This window comes from Lithobates pipiens, unplaced genomic scaffold (assembly GCF_037356315.1).
Source record: "Lithobates pipiens isolate NorthernLeopardFrog02 unplaced genomic scaffold, aLitPip1_a1.2 Scaffold_22, whole genome shotgun sequence".
NCBI classification, from domain to species: domain Eukaryota; kingdom Metazoa; phylum Chordata; class Amphibia; order Anura; family Ranidae; genus Lithobates; species Lithobates pipiens.
In genome coordinates, this window is record NW_027507784.1 from 117,822,975 (window position 1) to 117,841,574 (window position 18,600).

The following is an 18,600-nucleotide window of genomic DNA, read 5'->3' on the forward strand; positions in this document are numbered from 1 at the left end:
CTTCAAAGGCCTCCTATAGGTCAACAGTTTAGTGTTACAGAGGAGGTCTTGTGGTAGAATTATTGCTCTTTGGCGTGCACAGCAATATGTAGTGTGTATTGCAAGTTACACTTTCACGCATAGGCGTTCCCGACCTGTGCGTTTATGTTCGTATGTGTGTTTTTTTTTTTTTTTTTCCTTTTAGCTTTTCTTTCATGGTTTTGCTAGCCAGGAAAGTGACAGGTGGTCCGGACGTCATACACGTCGGTTTCCTGGTCACTTTAAAAAGGGGAGAAGAGCAGATGGATGTCGGTTCTTCTCGCTCCCCTCCATCCACCTGCACTCACCATGTCGGTCCCGGGGCCCGCAGATGGGCAAGCGGAACCAGAAATGCATGGTGGAGGGCGGCACCAGGGGCGTGTGGAAGCAATCAAGTGGCAGCGCGCCGCCTGACTGCTTCTGCGTGATGGGCAAGAGTCTGCCTGTTAGTTTTACACACAATCCTGGTGGCTGCAGCCAATGGATTGTGTGTGCAACCCCTGCCCTGCTGTTAGGTCCGTATGACGTACCAACCTGTTAGTGAGAGGGTTAAAGCTGAAGTTTGATCTGCATAGATTTATTACATGCTAGTGACATTGAATCTGTAATTAGATGGGCTCTACAGTATTTGACTTGCAGCTTACACAGTGTGCAGTCAAATCATAGTAAGTAATTTTCAGAGGAAAGGCACCTGAAGAACTGCGAGACTGAAGGGGAGGCTGGAGTGAACTTTTAATTTCTTATATCTATGCTGGAAAAGTTTGTCTCTCAGACCGGTTCTTTCTCTTGAGTATTGAGCAGTAGTACTTTTGTTTACAATAATTTGTAAAATAAAACCATATTTAAAACAAATTTAGGGTAACCAGCCTGCAATATATGTACCTGTTTGCATCAGCTTTGAAATGCCTCCTAAATGTGCCTGTTTACATCAGCTTTAAAGTAACTTTTTCTTCTTGAAGTGTGGGGGGTAGGCTTGCCAAACTTGTACAACCTGTCTTTTTCCCTTTTACTAGTACAACCTTCTAAAGATGTGTGTTTTTTTTTTTTTTTTTTTTTTTTTTTTTTTTAATGCCTAAAAGGGAAATATGTAAACTTTGGAATGCTGCATCTATGCTGTAAGCATACCCGATGACTGACTGTGTGCACAATTGTACCATAACCTTTTTTTTCACAAGTAACAAAGCAAGATAAATGATGAATGCCAGTGGGGTTTTTTGCCCTGTTTTTCTGTATAAAATTTTCTGAATGATAGATACAGTGCATTCATAATGTGTTTTGACACCCTTAACTTATTTAAATTTTGTTATGTTGCAGCCTGATAATCCAGATGTTGAATTTTTTTTCCTCATTAATCTACACTCAGTACCCCATAATGGCAAAGTGAAAACAGAATTTTAGAAATATCTCAGTTTGAATATCTAAAATTGAATTATCCAATCGGCATAATAAGTATTCAGACCCTTTGCTACAACACTTAAAATTTAGCTTGGGTGCCTTCCATTTCTCTTGGTCATTGCTGAGATGTTTCTACACCTTGATTGGAGTCCACCTGAGGTAAATAAAATTGATTGGATATTATTTGGAAAGGCGCACACCTCTCTATAAAGGGCCCCACAGCTGACCATGCAAACTGTATCTGAGCAAAAGCCATGAGGTCAAAGGAACTGCCTGCAGAGCTTAGAGTCAGGATCTTTGCAGGGCACAGATCGGGGGAAGGCTACAAAAAAATAAATCTGTTGCACTGAAGGTTTCCAAGAGCACAGAGGCCTCCATAATTCTCAAATGGAAGAAGTTTAACACAACCAGGACTCGTCCAAGAGCTGGTCGCCCACCAAACTGCGCAATCAGGGGAGAAGGGCCTTGGTATGAGAGGTGACCAAGAACCCAATGGTCACTCTGACTGAGCTCCAGTGTGGAGATGGAGCAAAGTTCAAGATAATAATCACTGTAGCCCTCCACTGATCTGGGCTTATGGCAGAGTGGCTAGATGAAATCCTCTCCTCCAAAACACATGAAAGCCTACTTGGAGTTAGAAAAAAAAACACCTGAAGGGCTCTCGGGCAGTGAGACACAAGCTTCTCTGGTCTGATGAAACCAAGATTGAACTGTTTGGCCTCAATTCTAAATGTTGTGTCTAGAGGTAACCAGGCACTGCTCATCACCAGCCCAATGCCATCCCTACAGTGAAACATGGCGGTGGCAGCAGCATGCTGTGGTAGTGTTTTTCGGCAGCAGGGACTAGGAGAATAGTCAGGGTTGAGGGAAAGCTGAATTGAGCAAAATACAGAGATATCCTCAATGAAAACCAAAATATTTAAGGCTGTAGATGTTGCTAAATGTTCTTCAACAAAGTACTGAGTAAAGGGTCAGAATACTTAAGTACATGTTATATTTCAGTTTCTTCCTTTTAATAAATTCACAGAACTTTCTAAAATTCTGTTTTCACCTTGTCATTATGGGGTACTGAGTGTAGATTAATGAGAGAAAAATAATCAAAAAAAACTGTAGTATCAGGGTACAACATAACATTGAAAAAAGTGAAGGAGGTCTGAATACTATGTGATGTGTATTTATATATGCATTAGATGGTTGTATGAGAGACAGAAATCTATCCCAATGGGTTCCCTGTCTGAGACCTGACTAACACCTGTACAGGTTTCAGTCTGCATATTCCAGGTGCCTTTTGCATTTTTCAATACACGTTTTTTTATTTAATGAAGTCTATGGAACCAAAAACCAGAAAAAAAAGTCCCTGGCCCTTTCCATAAAGTGCACAGATGTGAACTACATTCATAGGAAACCATGTTAAATGGACTGTAGAGTGTTTTCTGCAAAAACTGAAAGCACACTAAAAAAATACATCGGTGTGAACTAGGCCTAAATCATTAAGACTCCTTTCACACTGGGGCATTTTGCAGGCGGTATAGCGTTAAAAATAGCACCTGCAAATCGCCCTAAAACAGCTCCATTCACGCCAGTGTGAAAGCCTGAGGGCTTTAACACTAGAGCGTTACGCTGGCAGGGCGTCAGAAAAAGTCCTGTCTGCAGCTTCTTTGGAGCGGTGAACTCACCACTCATTCCCATTGAAATCAATGGGGTAGCGCGTTTTGCTGGTGGATTTAACCTCTTTTCAGCCACTAGCGGGGGTTAAAACTGCCTTGCTAGTGGCCGAATAGCACCACTAAAACAGTAAAGCTGCGTTTAAAAATGGCGCCGCTTTACCGCTGGCGCCCGGGGCGGCACAATGTGAAAGAGGTCTGAGTCTTTTCATGCAAGTGCCGTAATTTCTTTCACAAAAGCTGTTTTTAAAAAACTAAAGAACTCCTGCTTTCGTTAAGATAAGTAGGTAATCTATTTCTGGATCAAGAGTTACTGGCTAGCAGTATCTGTGTGTGCAATCAAGATCTTGATTACTCGTGCAGATACTTCTGGTCAGTAACTCTTGGTCCAGCAATTAGCTTCCCTATACAGTATCACACAGGAAAGCTCTATTTTGAGTCCATTCAAGGTCCTTTATCTTAATTGAAGCTCTCATGAAGGGGGAGTTTCTTTTGTATGAATTGATTTACTTTTGTTCTGGCATTCCTTCCATTAGTGCATGTTTTTCTTCTAGTTCAGAGGAGTGGCAGCCCTTGTTGCCCCTCTAAAAAGCAATCTGCAATAGATCTGCAATAGATTTTCCTTACTACCCGTTTTAACCCTCAAGCTCACACCACAGCCATGTACATTGATGTGGTTGTTGTGCAGCCCCATTTGCTTGAACATGGGGTGTACATTTTTGCCATTCACATGTAAAACCTTGTCTGGCTGCCTTTGCAGGTTAAGAGGGGGGTGGTAAAACTGAGACTCAACTATCTATTTTTACCAGCCACCTGCATGAACAAACCATAATATTACAGAGATTTCCATAAGAACCTATCTCAATTATTCAGGCAACTGTTAGAAACGCTTTACATTAAACACCTTTTTATTTTAAATTGGGTCCATGTGCATTTAATTTACATTAGTGAACCATTTCTTTATTTCTGTAGGAAATTTCAGAAGCTCAGTTGAAAACTCGTTTGCCTCAGGTGTTGGTTGGCTCATTACATTCTGTGCTGACAGCGAAGGTAATCTTATCTGCTGCATTCATTGGGATGTAGCAATAGGCTTGTGTTTCTAAACCGGTAACACTTGATATCATTGCACTTTGTTTGCCTTGCTCAGGACCAATGGTTTTCATGATCACACAACAGTTTAACTGAAAGTATGTCATTTGCTGATTAGTTTTCACAATTAACGTAAAGCTGATTAACAGAAGTTTATAAAATATTGATGCTGCCACAGTTTACACTCCATTTAAAAATTCTAGTCGCCTGGCTTTTATGCTAACCCAGTAGCTTTAAAACTTTGTGTTTAGTGACCTGAACAAGTAAGCGGAGCAGGATTTTGGTCTTCCGTATGACTTCACTTCTGCTCCTTTCTTTCTCTGGGTACAGGTTTCCTAAAAGCTAAACTTCATTCATTCATTCATTCTATTTTCTCCTTGTATAACTTGACCCTCCTTCCTAGGTTGTAAGCTCTAACAAAGAGGGCCCTCTGATTGCCCCCTGTATTGAATTGTATTGTAATTGTAATGTCTGCCCTAATGTTGTAAAGTGCTGCATAAACTGTGCTATATAAATCCTGTATAATAATAATAACTTCAGGAAAACCTCACATTATATAGTTGAAAGGCATACATGCGAACTGTCATACTTGCCACAGGATTTGTAGTTCAGCTCAGGTATCCAGTGTCCCCTACTTGGCAGCAGAGCCAGGCCCGGTTGAGCTTTGTAATCTGACCCTTGGCCCACCCCAACTGTTGAATGGAGAATAAAGGAGAAAAGGCACACTCATGAGGTCACCTCTCTGCTCTATGTTCCTGTTAGTAAGCACTGCAAAATGCAGCAGAGCCTAGTGGAAATAGTGTTTCTGAGGCTGATATTAAAACGGAGCTTCACCTACTTCAACATAACACTAAACTCTAATTTAAGAAATTATATATATATGTGTGTGTGTGTGTGTGTGTGTGTGTGTGTGTGTGTGTGTATGTATTGTTCTAAGTCTCCAAACTCATTTTTAATGCTGTGATCTGACTTCCTGTTCAAGGGTGGCATTCATTCTCCACAATCCCACTGTAGGCAGGAATGTAGCCACCTCTCTTGCTCACTCTTCAGATGGACTAGGAACTATTGGATGTGTAGTGCGCATAGAATAGTTCATATGACCGTAACTAACGTACACTGCTTGTTCCAAACAAGGGAGGGGGAAAGACGTTTGAGAGCTGTCAGAGGGCGTTATGAAGAGGCAGAAAAACGCCATAAAACTATTTCATGAAAAATAGATCTTAAAGCCTTGAAATATGTATTTATTGAAGAATAGGGATAGTGTTCACTTTAAAGGGTAACTTTGCTTTTGTGGGGGGAAAAAAAGCAAATAAATAATATAACGCATATAACTGCGAATTAATCATATTGTAATTGAATGTTATTAGCCACTTCATTACCTTATGGCGTAATATGACTTCCTTGAGTTTGTGAGGGGATATCTGAATGATGCCTGTAGCTACAGGCATCATTCAGATATCATTCTTTCCAGCCGGCGATTCTGTGCACTAAAAGGATGATCATAGCAGCAGTTCCAGCACTTGATAGGTGATGGGAGGGGACGTCACCATTGGGGGCCCGGAGGAAGAATCGCCTGCCGCCGGATGACGATAGAGATTTCCAGTGACCAGATGGTCACCAGTCATCTCTGACTGTTGGAGGCCCGGGAGTGACGTTATGACGTCATGCCCGGGTTCCCGGAAGTAAACAAAGCCACGATCGCGGCTGTCAGCATGAGATCGGTGACTTAAAAAATAAAATCAACTCGGGAAGCACTGTCCCAAAGGATGGCAAAAATATTGAGGATGACAACTGTAATCACAATAGAATTTATTGGCAAATTTGGTGAGTAAAAACTGTCTAAAAGGATGGTAAAACCATGTAGACAAGATGGTATTCAGCCAAGCAGTATGCCCTCTGGACATGGACATCTGCACGAACTGTAAATGTGACACTCGCTCAGAAGCCAGTATGATGAATGAAAGGCTGTCCCATCTCCACCGCTGCAAGGAATGGTATGCTGTGGGCACTCTAGGAATCTAAGGGTGCCCATGAACATCTATCCAGATGTATAGCCCAGGATTGTGGCCAGCAATCCAGGAAGCGCTAGGAGAGGGGGACCGATCGTGAGCTCAAGGTCTCTAGATGAAAGGAGCCCAGGTGAAGGAGGAGGATTGCAGCTCTGTTGACACAGACAGATTGATGGCCACGATCCTAGGCTATACATTCCTTTAGTGCCATTTATGCTGTATGATGCTTACATCTATTATGTTTAACAAATCTTAAGATGTGGCCCTACATTGCTCTTTACGCCTTCCAAAAAAACAGCTGAAAAGGTATATATCTCAGTGTTCTTATTATATCTGGAGGTTAGATGTTTTCAGAGGTATTTCCAAGGTATTAATACCATCTTATTTGTTCATGTTGTCTCACGACGGTCATTTACATCATACCAGTGATAGCCTTTTAGGGTGTTTTTTACTTGATCTATTTTTATTTATGTATTAAATAAAATTTTACCTTTTTTATTTCATGTTTGAGGCATATGTAAAGTCCCACACTACATATATGTAGTACCTTTTTCTACTTCTTCTATATCCTTGCAGAAGAACAATCAAGTGCTTGAAATAAAAAAAATACAAAAACAATTGAAGGAGAAAGTAGGAAAATAGAGAAAACCAAATAAAAATTAAGAGGGTGGAGCCATCGTTTTTTTTTTTTTGTTGTTGTTGTTTTTTTAAATGTCTGTGCATTGCGTACATCCTAGTTTTTAGTTTTTCATAATTGTAATGAAACTCCTGTTTTAACTACAATTTTTATTATTTCAGATTGCCTATCTTCACAAACACGTCTTAAGCTTGCAGGAATGCTTGTGAGTATTTCCTTTAGTGCCATGTATGATGCCATCTATTATGTTTAACAAATCTTAAGCTGTGGCCCTACATTGCTCTTCTTTCTTCTGCCGCCTCCTTTTTTATTCTGCCAGTGGACTTAGTAAAAAAAAAAAAAAAAAACCTTCCTACTGCTAGCATCCAGCTTCTTTCAAAATGTAACATCAAAACAACATCACAGATGTCAATATACTATATTTAGTAATATATGCTCACTTTTTATTGCTGAAATTACTCTGAAATTCAAGATGTAGCTAGTGTGTAGTAAGATATCCACATGGGTGTTCTATCAGATTACCGATACCCGTCAGATCATGAAGTGTTTGGAATGTATAGCGCATTGGAACGCATGCGCAGTAAGTATTTTTTGGTCAGAACATCACTTCTGTTACATGATCTGACGGGTATCAGTAATCTGATAGAACACCAGCCATAGATGGATCAAAAAAGGCAGAATTATACTCCATCTATGGCCAACTTCAGAATCCTCTATTTCATGATTTTGTGTTATTTTCCATCATATCATTTTATGTAAGGTCACATCTTGATTAGTGAGATGTTCTTGTTTCTTCCCTTGATTTAGGATGGACTTGTCAGTGTGGGATGGATGGATTGTTCTATTCAAACCGATCTCTGCGAAAATTTAGAAATCTCATCTAGCACTACAGCTTATTTTCCACCTGGAGTTGCTCTAGCAAACAAAAATAAAGACGTTTTGGTAATGCTTATATTCCACTATTTCTCCTGTGTACTACTAATGAGGTGTTTGCACTATAATATACTTCTGATGGGAGTCCATGGGGTATATATATAACATATATGAACGTAAAGAAGAGCGCAGCAGAATAGGGGTTAGGTGTTGGGGATATGAAGAGTACATGTTGTGAAGGCTTGATTTTGAGGTAAGGATACATTTTAGAGTTGTGGAGTAGCAGTCAATTAATGGTTTATGGGTTACCTATTGGGCAGGTTAAAGGATATTTAGGCTTGATTCACACCTATGCATTTTTAGTGTTTTTTTGTATTTTGCAGATCTGCGATACAGCCCATTTAACATGGTTTTCTATGGAACACAATCTGTAGAATAAATCTACAGGTGTGAATCAAGCCCTCAAACCCAGGCGCAAAAGTCTAATACATTGTAGCTAGCATGCCCTTACATGTGGAAGCTGCATTAGTTGTGTGTGTTCTTTTTTTGTTTTGTCTTGTTTTTTTTCTTATCGTACATCACGGGACACAGAGCCATAGTAGTTACTATGTGGGTTAAAGGCCACCTTCAGTTGCTGGACACTGGCACGCCATAAATTAAAAAGTGCACTCCCTATACAACCACTCCCACTACTGGGAGTGTATCAGTTTTTTCACCAGTGTCTAAGGTGTTGGTGACGAGTGAAGATGTGCTGTGCTGTGCTGAGCTCCTTTTGGAAGCAATCCTTGCTGGGGCTATGCAGCCGGATCCATTCTAAGTGTCTTTTAGGCCGAATTGAATAGTACCTGGGCCTCGTATCCAAAGAAACAAGGTTTTGCCTGTAACGCTTCTCTTTTTAGAGAGCTGGACCCTGGGATCCAGTACTTTTGGTAGTAAGGCCATAAAGTTTTACTGGCGGTGGTGCTATTACAGGTCCAGGATTGTGGGTTTCCTCAAGGATCACCGGCTCCTGAAGGTTTAACGGAACTTGCCATGAAGGGTGAAGATTGGGTCTGTTGGTTTTACCACAGAAAACCCTGTGGCGGGAAAGGTAAGTGGAGTTTTTCATAGAAATTTTCGAATTTTCTTATGAATGTCTCCTTTAAATTTAGTAAATGTTGTCATGCCTATGTGTCACCACCATAGGATCAGAGGCCCGCGTTTTTGTGGGAAAACTCTGTTTGAAAGAGAGGAGGGGGGCCGTAGGCGACGGAGGATGGGCGGGGCATAGCGTTGGCATCCTTCAATGCCCAGCGCAGGAAAGAGTGTTCTTAAAAGCACTAATGTAAAAGAAAGAGGTTGGTAACACGAGCATTCTTTTGACACATTTACTATTGCATCAGGCTGAGCGTTAATGGCAGTGGCTGTCTATTGCTCAAGCAATCGAGCTTGATAAACAGAGATGTTGACACGCAGGCAGCAGCAAGCTGGAGGTATACGTGCCTATCTCTCACCACGTGCAGTGGAGAGTGGACGCCAAGCTGAGAGACAGACATCGGGGAGGCGTGGAGCAATGGACCCCAGCAGGAACTCTGCGAGCTGGCGCAGCATAGCCAGACTGGATTGTGATCCCCAGATGGCGGTTTGCAGTATCCAGGTTGGAGATTGGGGATCCCCGGTGCTGGGAAGCGGGGGGGACAGCACCCAGAAGCAGCATCCCGGCTCACAGCCTGGGTCCCTCAGGACTGAATAGGGAGCGAAGGGGATCCGGTCTGGGCAGAGTAGTGAATGGAAGCACACCATCGAGAAGGGAGCGGAACCTGGAGCCTGAAGTGAACAGAGGCGGTCCCTTGAAGGAGTACAAAGACCCTCAGGTAAACGACTGATGCTCTGACCCCTTAACGGCCATCTCCACGTGCTTGCGTACCAGAGTGTGGAGGAGGAAAGGGGATGAACTGTGACAGAGACCAGGTCCCCCTGGAGAAGGGCAAACGCCACAGGCAGCTGTATGCAATGCCCCAAACCAGCATGGAGTTAGGGGTAACTTTTCCCCGAGCTGAGGGTCTAGAGATGGACATTTGGAGAGCTCCTTAAAGCCCTTCCTACTAAGACCAATATCCAGGAACTGATAGCGGCTGTGGAGTATTCATGTCAACAAGCAGTGGAGGGCCTTGGAGGATACACATATACTGGGCCATAGGGTAGAGACACTTGAAAATGGGCATGATGCACAAGCAGTAGCAGATATTCAAGACAGCGAAATATCATGAGGTCCTAAATTTTTATAGGGATCAATTGGATGATCACAAGAACAGGGACCGCAGACTTCCCTATCAGAAGCGATCCGGAAGTCTGAATTGCTTACAACCGTTCAGCAGTTTTGTTTTTTCCTGTCCATTCTTTGTAGGGAATTATTTTTTTTTTTTTTTGTATCTGCAGGATCACTCAGATAAGCATTATTTTCCATTCTAATGTAATGTACACACGGTCGGAAATTCAGACGGAAAAGGTCCAATTCGATTATATTGTCGGAAAATCCGATCGTGTGTGGGCTCTATCGGACTTTTTCCGTTTCGGAAATTCCGCCGTAAAAAAATTGAGAGCAGGATCTCAAATTTTCCGACAAAAAAATCCGATCGGACTTTTTCCGATCATTTGTAGAGCATTCCGATCGGATAAAGTGGCACGCATGCTCAGATCAAATTACGAGACCAAAGCTATTGGCTAGTAGCCTCGACGTAGTCCCGTCATAACGAACGAACGTCATCACGTTCCGAACGATCCGATTTTCCGACAACTTTGGAACTTGGAACAATCCGACCGTGTGTATGCAACACCAGTTTAGGACAGCCTCTAGGCAGTTACGACGGCCTCCGTCATCAGGTTCAAAGGGCAATCCTCAGGGTTAAACCCAGGGACAAAAGAAGTCTTGAGGGGGGGAAGCCTACAAGTTACTGTAGCCACCTTATGAGGAGGTGTCCCCACTTGCTCAATAGGGAGAATTCCTCTACAGTTCTCAGGGATCTGGCAGAAGGAATGTCAAGACGAATGATGGATTTCCTCAATAGCGCCAACGTAAAAACTGGAGTTCCAAGAGTTTTCGTCTCCTCGTTTTCTCAAAAGTATTCATGGTGGCCCTGTGTAAGTGCAGAGACTGGGATTTGGTTCAATCCAAATGGACATTCTAGATCCCAAAAATCTAAAATTCAATTGCTAAATATAATCTCCCCTTTTTACATAAAGATGCATATCTCCATATGCCTTTTTCCTCACTCACTTGTAACATTTTCTTTCAAAATGGAAAATCTTCTTTTTCACTATGTAGCTCTGCTTTCTGATCTAACTGCTACACCTCAAATACAAGGTTCTGGCTCCTTTTCTAGCCAGATTGAGGGCCCAAGGTATAACGATTATGGTTTACCTAGTCGATCTGTTCTTTTTAAACCAGTTGGTAGTCGCCAAAAGTGTGGTCACCACATTCGACTACCTGGAATATCTAGGTCGGATTCTCAACCTAGGTGGAATCCTCCTTTTAAAACATTAAGAAAATACTTTGGTCTAATCATAGGTCCACCCAGAAGAGGGTGTTCGTACCCCAGGCTAAGATCAGTGCCATAAAGGACTGATCTAGGTAGTCAAAGCAAGATGTTTTCTCCTATTCAACTTTACTTGAGGTTGTCGGGAAAGATGGTGGCTTCATTCAAGGCCATTGTTTATGCTCAATCTCATTCTAGACTGCTGCAAAGCAGTATCCTATCAGCTTGAAACAGAATTCAAGCTCTATATTCCCAATGTGTCTGACTCCAAAGCCTTTGGCCACATCACCCTGATAGCGTCCGATCTTGGAGGCTAAGCAGGGTCGGCCTGGTTAGTACCCAGATGAAAAACCACCTGGAAATGCCAGATGCTTTAGGCTTAGTGTGCTGGAGTCTCCGTTTTTTATGCTTAACATCCAAAAATCTGCGAAGGGGAAAATCCTTCTTTCAGCTACCTGGGAAATGATATCCACATGTGCCAACCTTTTTTTTTTGTTTAGGTTGGCCTAGATCAGAAATGGCCTTGCCCATTAACCTTTTAAAAATTCAGGCAGAACATTTGGTTTTGAGGGCCTTAACGTTCAGTTTAAGGTATTGTCCTGCTAGAAGTCAATCTGTTTATGCCACCTCAATGGCCTATATTAATCACCAGGGGGGCACAAGAAGTTGTGCGGCCCAGAAGAAGGTGAATCTTATCCTATCGATTCGTTTCATTCTAAAAATAGAAAATTGGCAGGCGGACTACTTGAGTCGCCAACAGTTTTTCCTGGGAGAATGGTTCCTTCACCCCTTTTATCTTGCTGTCAAGGATGAGGTATTCCAGACATAGATCTGATTGCGTCCAGGCTCAACAAAAAATATTGACAAATTTGTGTCAATAACAAAGGATCCGCTAGCTAGAACGGATGCCTTGCTATTCCCGTGGGATCGGTTCTTCTCACTGATTGTGCATTCCCTCTTATTCTGCCTGCATCCACAACTTCTTCACAGGGTCAAGCAGGAAGGGAAGTCGTTGATTCTTGTGACCCCCAGTGGGGTCCAGGAAATCTTGGTATGAAGAGATCGTAGAGATGGCAGTAGGGAACCCATGGACCCTACCTTCACTACCAGACTTTCTCTCGCAAGGTCCGGAGTTCCATCCTACTTTACAAACGCTAAATTTAACGGTTTGGCTATTGAGGCCCACACTCTGAAGAAGCATGGGCTGCCAGGTTCGGTAGTTTTCTACCTTGGGTTACGCAGAGCCAGCTTTCATGGTTATATATAATGGCGTCTGGGAAACATATTTCTCCTGGTGTGAGACCAGGAGCTGCACCCCAGGAAATAAGTCCAGGTAGATTCCTTGATTTCTTTCTGCAGATGGGGTGTGAAGTAAAGCTGGCCTTGAGTGCTTTCTAAGGACAGGTCTTGGCTTTATCAGTATTATTTCAACGACCATTTGCTTCACATTCTTTGGTCCACCATAACTTTATTTATAACTCTGCTTAATCTCCGGTTAAGTAACCCCTGGACCCTTGGGATTTAAATTTTAGTTTTGTCGGCATTACAAAACAGACTTTTTTTGGGCCGATACAACATATTCCTTTGGTCCTTTTTTGACAAGGAAACTATTTTTTTCTGGTAACCATATCTGCTGCATGAAGGGTATCGGTATTGGTTGTTTTCTTGTAAAGAGACATATTTTTGTTGCTCACAAAAATGAGGTAGTATTTCGTCCTCATCCTAACTTTTTACCATAGGTAGTATCAGGTTTTTATCTAAACCAGGATATTATTCTATTGTCTTTTTTTTTTTTTTTTTTTTTTTTTTTTTTTTTTTCAGAACCTTTTTCTTTGGAAGAAAAATCCACTACTTTTTTTTTGGTGTGGTGAGAGCAGTCAATGTCTGCTTAAAAGCGATTGCTCAGATTCGGAAAACTGATGTTTTTTATTCATGTTGCCTGAAAGTTCTAAAGGAGGACAGGCATCAAAATCTACTATTCTAAATAGATTCGACAAGTAATCATTCAAGCTCGTGGTTAGAGGTGGATTCCACCCTCTCAAATCAAAACTCCTCTAGGGCTGTTAGTGCTTTCTGGGCAGTGCATCCCCAAGCCTCCATGGCTCAAATCTGTAAGGGCCGGTTCACACTGCGGGCGATGCGAGGCGACACCGACTTGCCTCGCCGCGACCTCAGCGGCGATTTGCAAATGACTTCTGTATAGAAGTCAATGCAAGTCGCCCCGAGGTCGCCCAGAAGTAGTACAGGAACCTTTTTTCTGAGTCGGAGCGACTCGAGTCGCTCCTCTCAGAACGGTTCCATTGTACAGAACGGGGGCGACTTGTCAGATCGCGGCGAGGCAAGTCGTGTCGCCTCGCATCGCCCGCAGTGTGAACCGGCCCTAAGGCCGCAACTTTGTATTCAGTCTATATATTTACCAGATTCTATCAAACAGATGTAAAAGGTCATGAGGATATCACCTTTTGGGCTACAGGCTGCAGTATTAGTCCTCAAGTCTCTTATTGCCCTACTTTTTGTTGTCTCCCTCCCTTCAGTTGGCATTGCTATGGGACATCCCACATAGTAACTACTATGGCTCTGTGTCCCATGATGTACGATAAGAAAATTAGGATTTTTAAATCGGCTTGCCTGTAAAAATCCTTTTCCTTGAAGTACATGACGGGACACAGAGGTCCCTCCCTTTTTGGTATACACGTGTATTGCTTTGCTACAAAACTAAGATACTCCCAGTAGTGGGAGGGGTTATATAGGGAGTGCACTTTTTATCTTTGGACGCACCAGTTTCCATCACCCGAAGGTGGCCTATAACCCACATAGTAACTACTATGGCTCTGTGTCCTGTGATGTACTTCAAAGAAAAGGATTTTACAGGTAAGCTGTTTTAAAAATCCTATTTTTAACAAGTACAGAAAATACCTGTTGATCTTGCCAAAAAAGAGCAGTGTCTTTTGTCCTGGTCTTCCTTATGTAAACAATAAATCCCACAGCCATGTAATGAACTAGAGGAAGACTTGTTTTAACCACTTCGGCCCCAGAAGATTTCCCCCCTAATGACCAGGCCATTTTTTGCGATATGGCACGGCATCGATTTAACTGACAATTGCGTGGTCATGCGATGTTTTAGTCAAACAAAATGAACGTCCCTTTTTTGCACAAATAGAGCTTTTTATTTTTTATTTTTTGGTAGTATTTGATCATCTCTGCGGTTTTTATATAAACAAAAAAGCAACAATTTTGAAAAGTAAACTATATTTTTTTACTGTTTGCTATAATATAATATTCTCAAAAAAAAATTTAAACAAATTTTATTCATCAGTTTTGGACAATGTGTTCTTCTACATATTTTTGGTAAAAAAATAGCAATAAGTGTATATTGATTTGGTTTGCGCAAAAGTTATAGCATCTAAAAAATGGGGGATAGGTTTATGGCTTTTATTTTTTATTTTACTAGTAATGGCAGTGATCTGCGATTCTTAGCAGGACTGGGAGTGGGGTTACTTTGTTTTTGCAACAAGAAGAAGAGGAGGGAGGTTCACCCCTGTTCTTGGCCTGGTGGTCACTGTCACTGAGAAAGAAATGAACAATGCAAAATAGGGAATTATTCCTGTTATCTGGGACCAGAAGTGATGGAAATTTTTTCTCAATGGTGCATGGGTGGCAAGAAAAAAAAATTTGTACGAGTTTTGCCTCTTCCTTGCTCTATCCAAAAAAAAAAAAAAAAAAAAAAAAAAATATTTGGCTATAGATACAGTTTAAAATGAAAGTCAAACCAATGTTTGTTGCATCTGTCCTCTAGGTGACAGAGTACATTGTATAATTTGCCCCTACTTTATAGGTGATCCTGTTCCCCAGATAGCGTGGTTGGCAGAACTTATGCATCTATTGGGGCTGAGGTTTCTGTGCTTTTTGCTCCCAGCACAGTGACCAAGCTTTCATGTACAGCTCTTGGTGTTTGTTTGGGAGCAGGTTTGGATAAGTTTCCAATCATGTGAATATTGTGCCAGTCACAGTGATCTGGAAGGGGAGTCCCCGCTGTCAGAATACACTAGCATATGGTTCAAATCTTGGCCGGTTCAGTAGGGCCCGGCCAACATTCATACCATCTATTGGCAGGCTGATTGTACATCCAGCATGCTGTATTTTTACTTGCGATTGTCAGCAGCCATAGCTGCTAGCAATAATCACTATGTTCTCCTGGCAGGGACAGCTGGGGACAACCTAAAAGTGTTAATTTTCTTTCACTTTCAATGTTGGCGGTAAACAGGAAAAAATCGGGTGCTTCTCCCTAACAAAGGGTGTCAAATCCATCTCCACCCTGTCCAAAACTTATAAAATGTATGCCTTTCTTAAAGTGGGATTCCGCTCTTCTTTTTTTTTTTTCTTACCTGTGTTACAGGTGGGCGACTGCTACCTTCGCTTAGCATCCACGTCCGGCGTTTTTTTGACCCCCGGCGCGACGATTCTTTTCCTCGGGATGACTTTTAAAAAAGTGCTCTTGCATTTTCCATTTTAATTGTGGGCGTCTGAAGCCCACAGGCATTTACTTCCTGTATATCGATGACGCTGCGCTCCCAGCATGCTCCGCTCCATCTCGCACATGCTCAGTGTGCAATGGTGGTAATGGCAGATACAGCTGCCTGCCCACTTTAAAAATGGCAAATTCGAACACGCCCTCGTCACGTGACCGCATCCTAATGAAATCTCACGAGATTTCGCAATTTCATTGTCCCCCCATGGATTCTTGGGAAATGGCTTAGAAATTTCCCAGGGACCATTGCGAGGACGATAACCACGCCTACTCCCACGGGAGGACAACCCGGAAGTCAGCAGAAACATCTGAAATAAAAGGTAAGTAAAGAATATTTTTTTTTTTCAGGGTTCATTTAGGTAAGTATTCTATCTTGTGATTTTAATAATATGAAGTTTAATTTTTAGGTACCAAACCGCTTTAAGATATTTTCTAATTCTTCTTTTTTTTTTCTTGCTTGTTTAGTTTTTCAGTTCATTAGATGCAAAAGAAATCTACATAGAGATGATGGAACACCTTCCTGACCTAGAAATGCTTTCTGCAGATTCTTTAAAGGTAAACCGAGGCTCCGCGGGTTCTAACACTGGAAGGTGCTCTCCTTTTGGCAGGGTGGTAAAGTCAGCTTTTGGAAAACCTATATGCCTCACTAAATCACCAGTATTTTGTTGCATTAAAAAAAAAAGCAACAAAACAAGAAAAAGTAGTACCCTCTGAGTTGCTTAGAAATTCGAGTTTAAGTACTGTTTGGAGCTACAAAGGGAAGATCACTTCTCTGTATAGGGGGATTTGTGCATGGGTTTTCCATATTCTGCTTGGAGTGGAAAACCTTTTTAACTACTTAAGAACAGAATTTGCCCCCTTAATGACCAGGCCATTTTTTGCAATACCGCACTGCATCGCTTTAACTGACATTTGTGCAGTCATACAACGTTGTACCCAAAGATTTATGCCCCCCCCCCCCCCCCCAACAAATAGGTCTTTCTGTTGGTGCTACTTGTTCACCTCTGCGGTTCTTATTGTTTGCGCTATAAACAAAGAGCAACAATTTTGCAGATTTTCTTTTACTTTTTGCTATAATACATATCTAAAAAATATATAATATAATAATATAATATAAAATAACAAATGTATTCATCAGTTTAGGTCGATATATTCTTCTACATATTTTTTATGTAAAAAAATCGTAATAAGCCTATATTGATTGGTTTGCGCAAAAGCTAACGTGTCTACAAACTGTGGAATAGATTTAGGGACTTTTTTCTGCGATTTTTAGTGGGACTGCGACATTGTAGCAGACAAATCTGACCCCAAATTACACTTTTTGTGGACCAGTGACATTATTACATTGATCGGTGCTATAAAAATGCACCGGGGGGTTAACACTGAGAGACGATCAAGGGGTTAAAGCGGAGCTGCACCGTAAAAAAAATGATTAAAAGCCAGCAGCTACAAATACTGCAGCTGCTGACTTTTAATAAATGGGCACTTGCCTGTCCAGGGTGCCCGCAATGTCGCCAGCAGATGACGAGCAATCGCTCGTCTCTTGGCTGCCCCCGTCTCCATCCTCTGTCAGGGAATCAGGAAGTGAAGAGTTATAGCTTCACTGCCCGAGTCCTTACTGTGCATGCGTGAGTTGCGCTGCGCGTCTTCACTGTCCCCGTTGTGTTCTGGGAGCTGTGTGTTTCCCAGAACACAACGGGGGGGGGGGGTTTATCTGCGGCTATTCTGCGGCTAGCTATGCCCGGAAGTGGGTGCAGATGCCTGTATTATACAGTCGTGGCACCGGAGGGGGGAAGGAATCCGCTGAGCAGAAGTTCCTTTTTAGGGCGGAGCTCCGCTTTAACTGTGTTCCCTCGGCGTGTTCTAACTGTAGGGGGGTGGGCTGCCAGGGACATGACAGAGCTCACTGTTCCCAATCACTGGGAACAGTAGGTCTCTGACATGTCCCCTGTCAAATTAGAGATCCGCCTTTTTAACAAAGGCAGATCCCCATCCTCCCTCTGTTCTAGGCCTGCGTGAGCCGCCATACAGCTACAGCAAATCGCCCTGGAGAGTTGACCTGTCGCCATATGACGGCAGCTGATCGGCAACTAGTTAAGTAAACCTGCCACTTGGTCAATTAACCCTGGCTCACACCGGTGTGATTTGTTATGTAATTTGACAGTTCCGATTCGCATGACAAGTTGCACCCTATTGTCGGCAACTGAACCATTAAAATCACGAAAAAGGATCCTGCGCTACTTTTTTTTTTTTTTTTTTTTTTTTCCAATTTTAGTGCAACTAGCATAGACTTCTGTTAAATAAAGTCATAAGCTGCAATGAAATCAGAGGTGCTATTCACACTGATCTGCAGCTTTGAAATCACATTGAAGTAGCAGTAGAAGGGGGTTGGCTATAAACTGACCCCTAAGCTTTGGTTCACACCAGTGTGGCTTTAAAATCCACACTGGTGTGAACCAAGGCTTAGGGGTCTGTTTATAGCCAACCCCCTCTACTGCTAATTGTTCACCATTGCTGTGTTCCCCTGCCAATCCACTACAGATTGAATAACCAGTTCTGTGTGGAGCTGCCTTTAAATTGTCTTGATATTTACTGAATTATGAGAAGAGCTTACATTATCCCCTTTTTCTTAAGGACAGGTTAACCTATCACCGCTGGCTTGTGTTCTTTAGCTATGGAATAGATGAACAGTTCTACCAGCCCGAATTTAAAAAGCTGCCCAATTTACTGCGTGGTGATGATGTTCAGGTAAATAATACACAAGGGTGTGTACGTTTAACCATTTGTCTACCAAGGTACAGAATGTTCATAAACACCTGCTGTTCAAAGGGTTAAAACAGCAGCTATGAGCTTGGTATTATTTTTTACAGCC

General features: G+C 42.1%; 1 protein-coding gene across 1 annotated transcript in view; it reads left to right on the top strand.

Moving 5' to 3' along the window:
* DNAJC10 (DnaJ heat shock protein family (Hsp40) member C10) overlaps window positions 1-18,600 on the top strand; it is an 89,219-nt gene that overhangs the window by 42,911 nt on the left and 27,708 nt on the right. Inside the window, exons 8-12 of the mRNA XM_077448130.1 lie at window positions 4,050-4,127; window positions 6,974-7,017; window positions 7,620-7,754; window positions 16,194-16,283; window positions 18,363-18,476. Coding sequence (XP_077304256.1) covers window positions 4,050-4,127; window positions 6,974-7,017; window positions 7,620-7,754; window positions 16,194-16,283; window positions 18,363-18,476 — 461 coding nt within the window. The remainder of the gene's footprint in view (window positions 1-4,049; window positions 4,128-6,973; window positions 7,018-7,619; window positions 7,755-16,193; window positions 16,284-18,362; window positions 18,477-18,600) is intronic.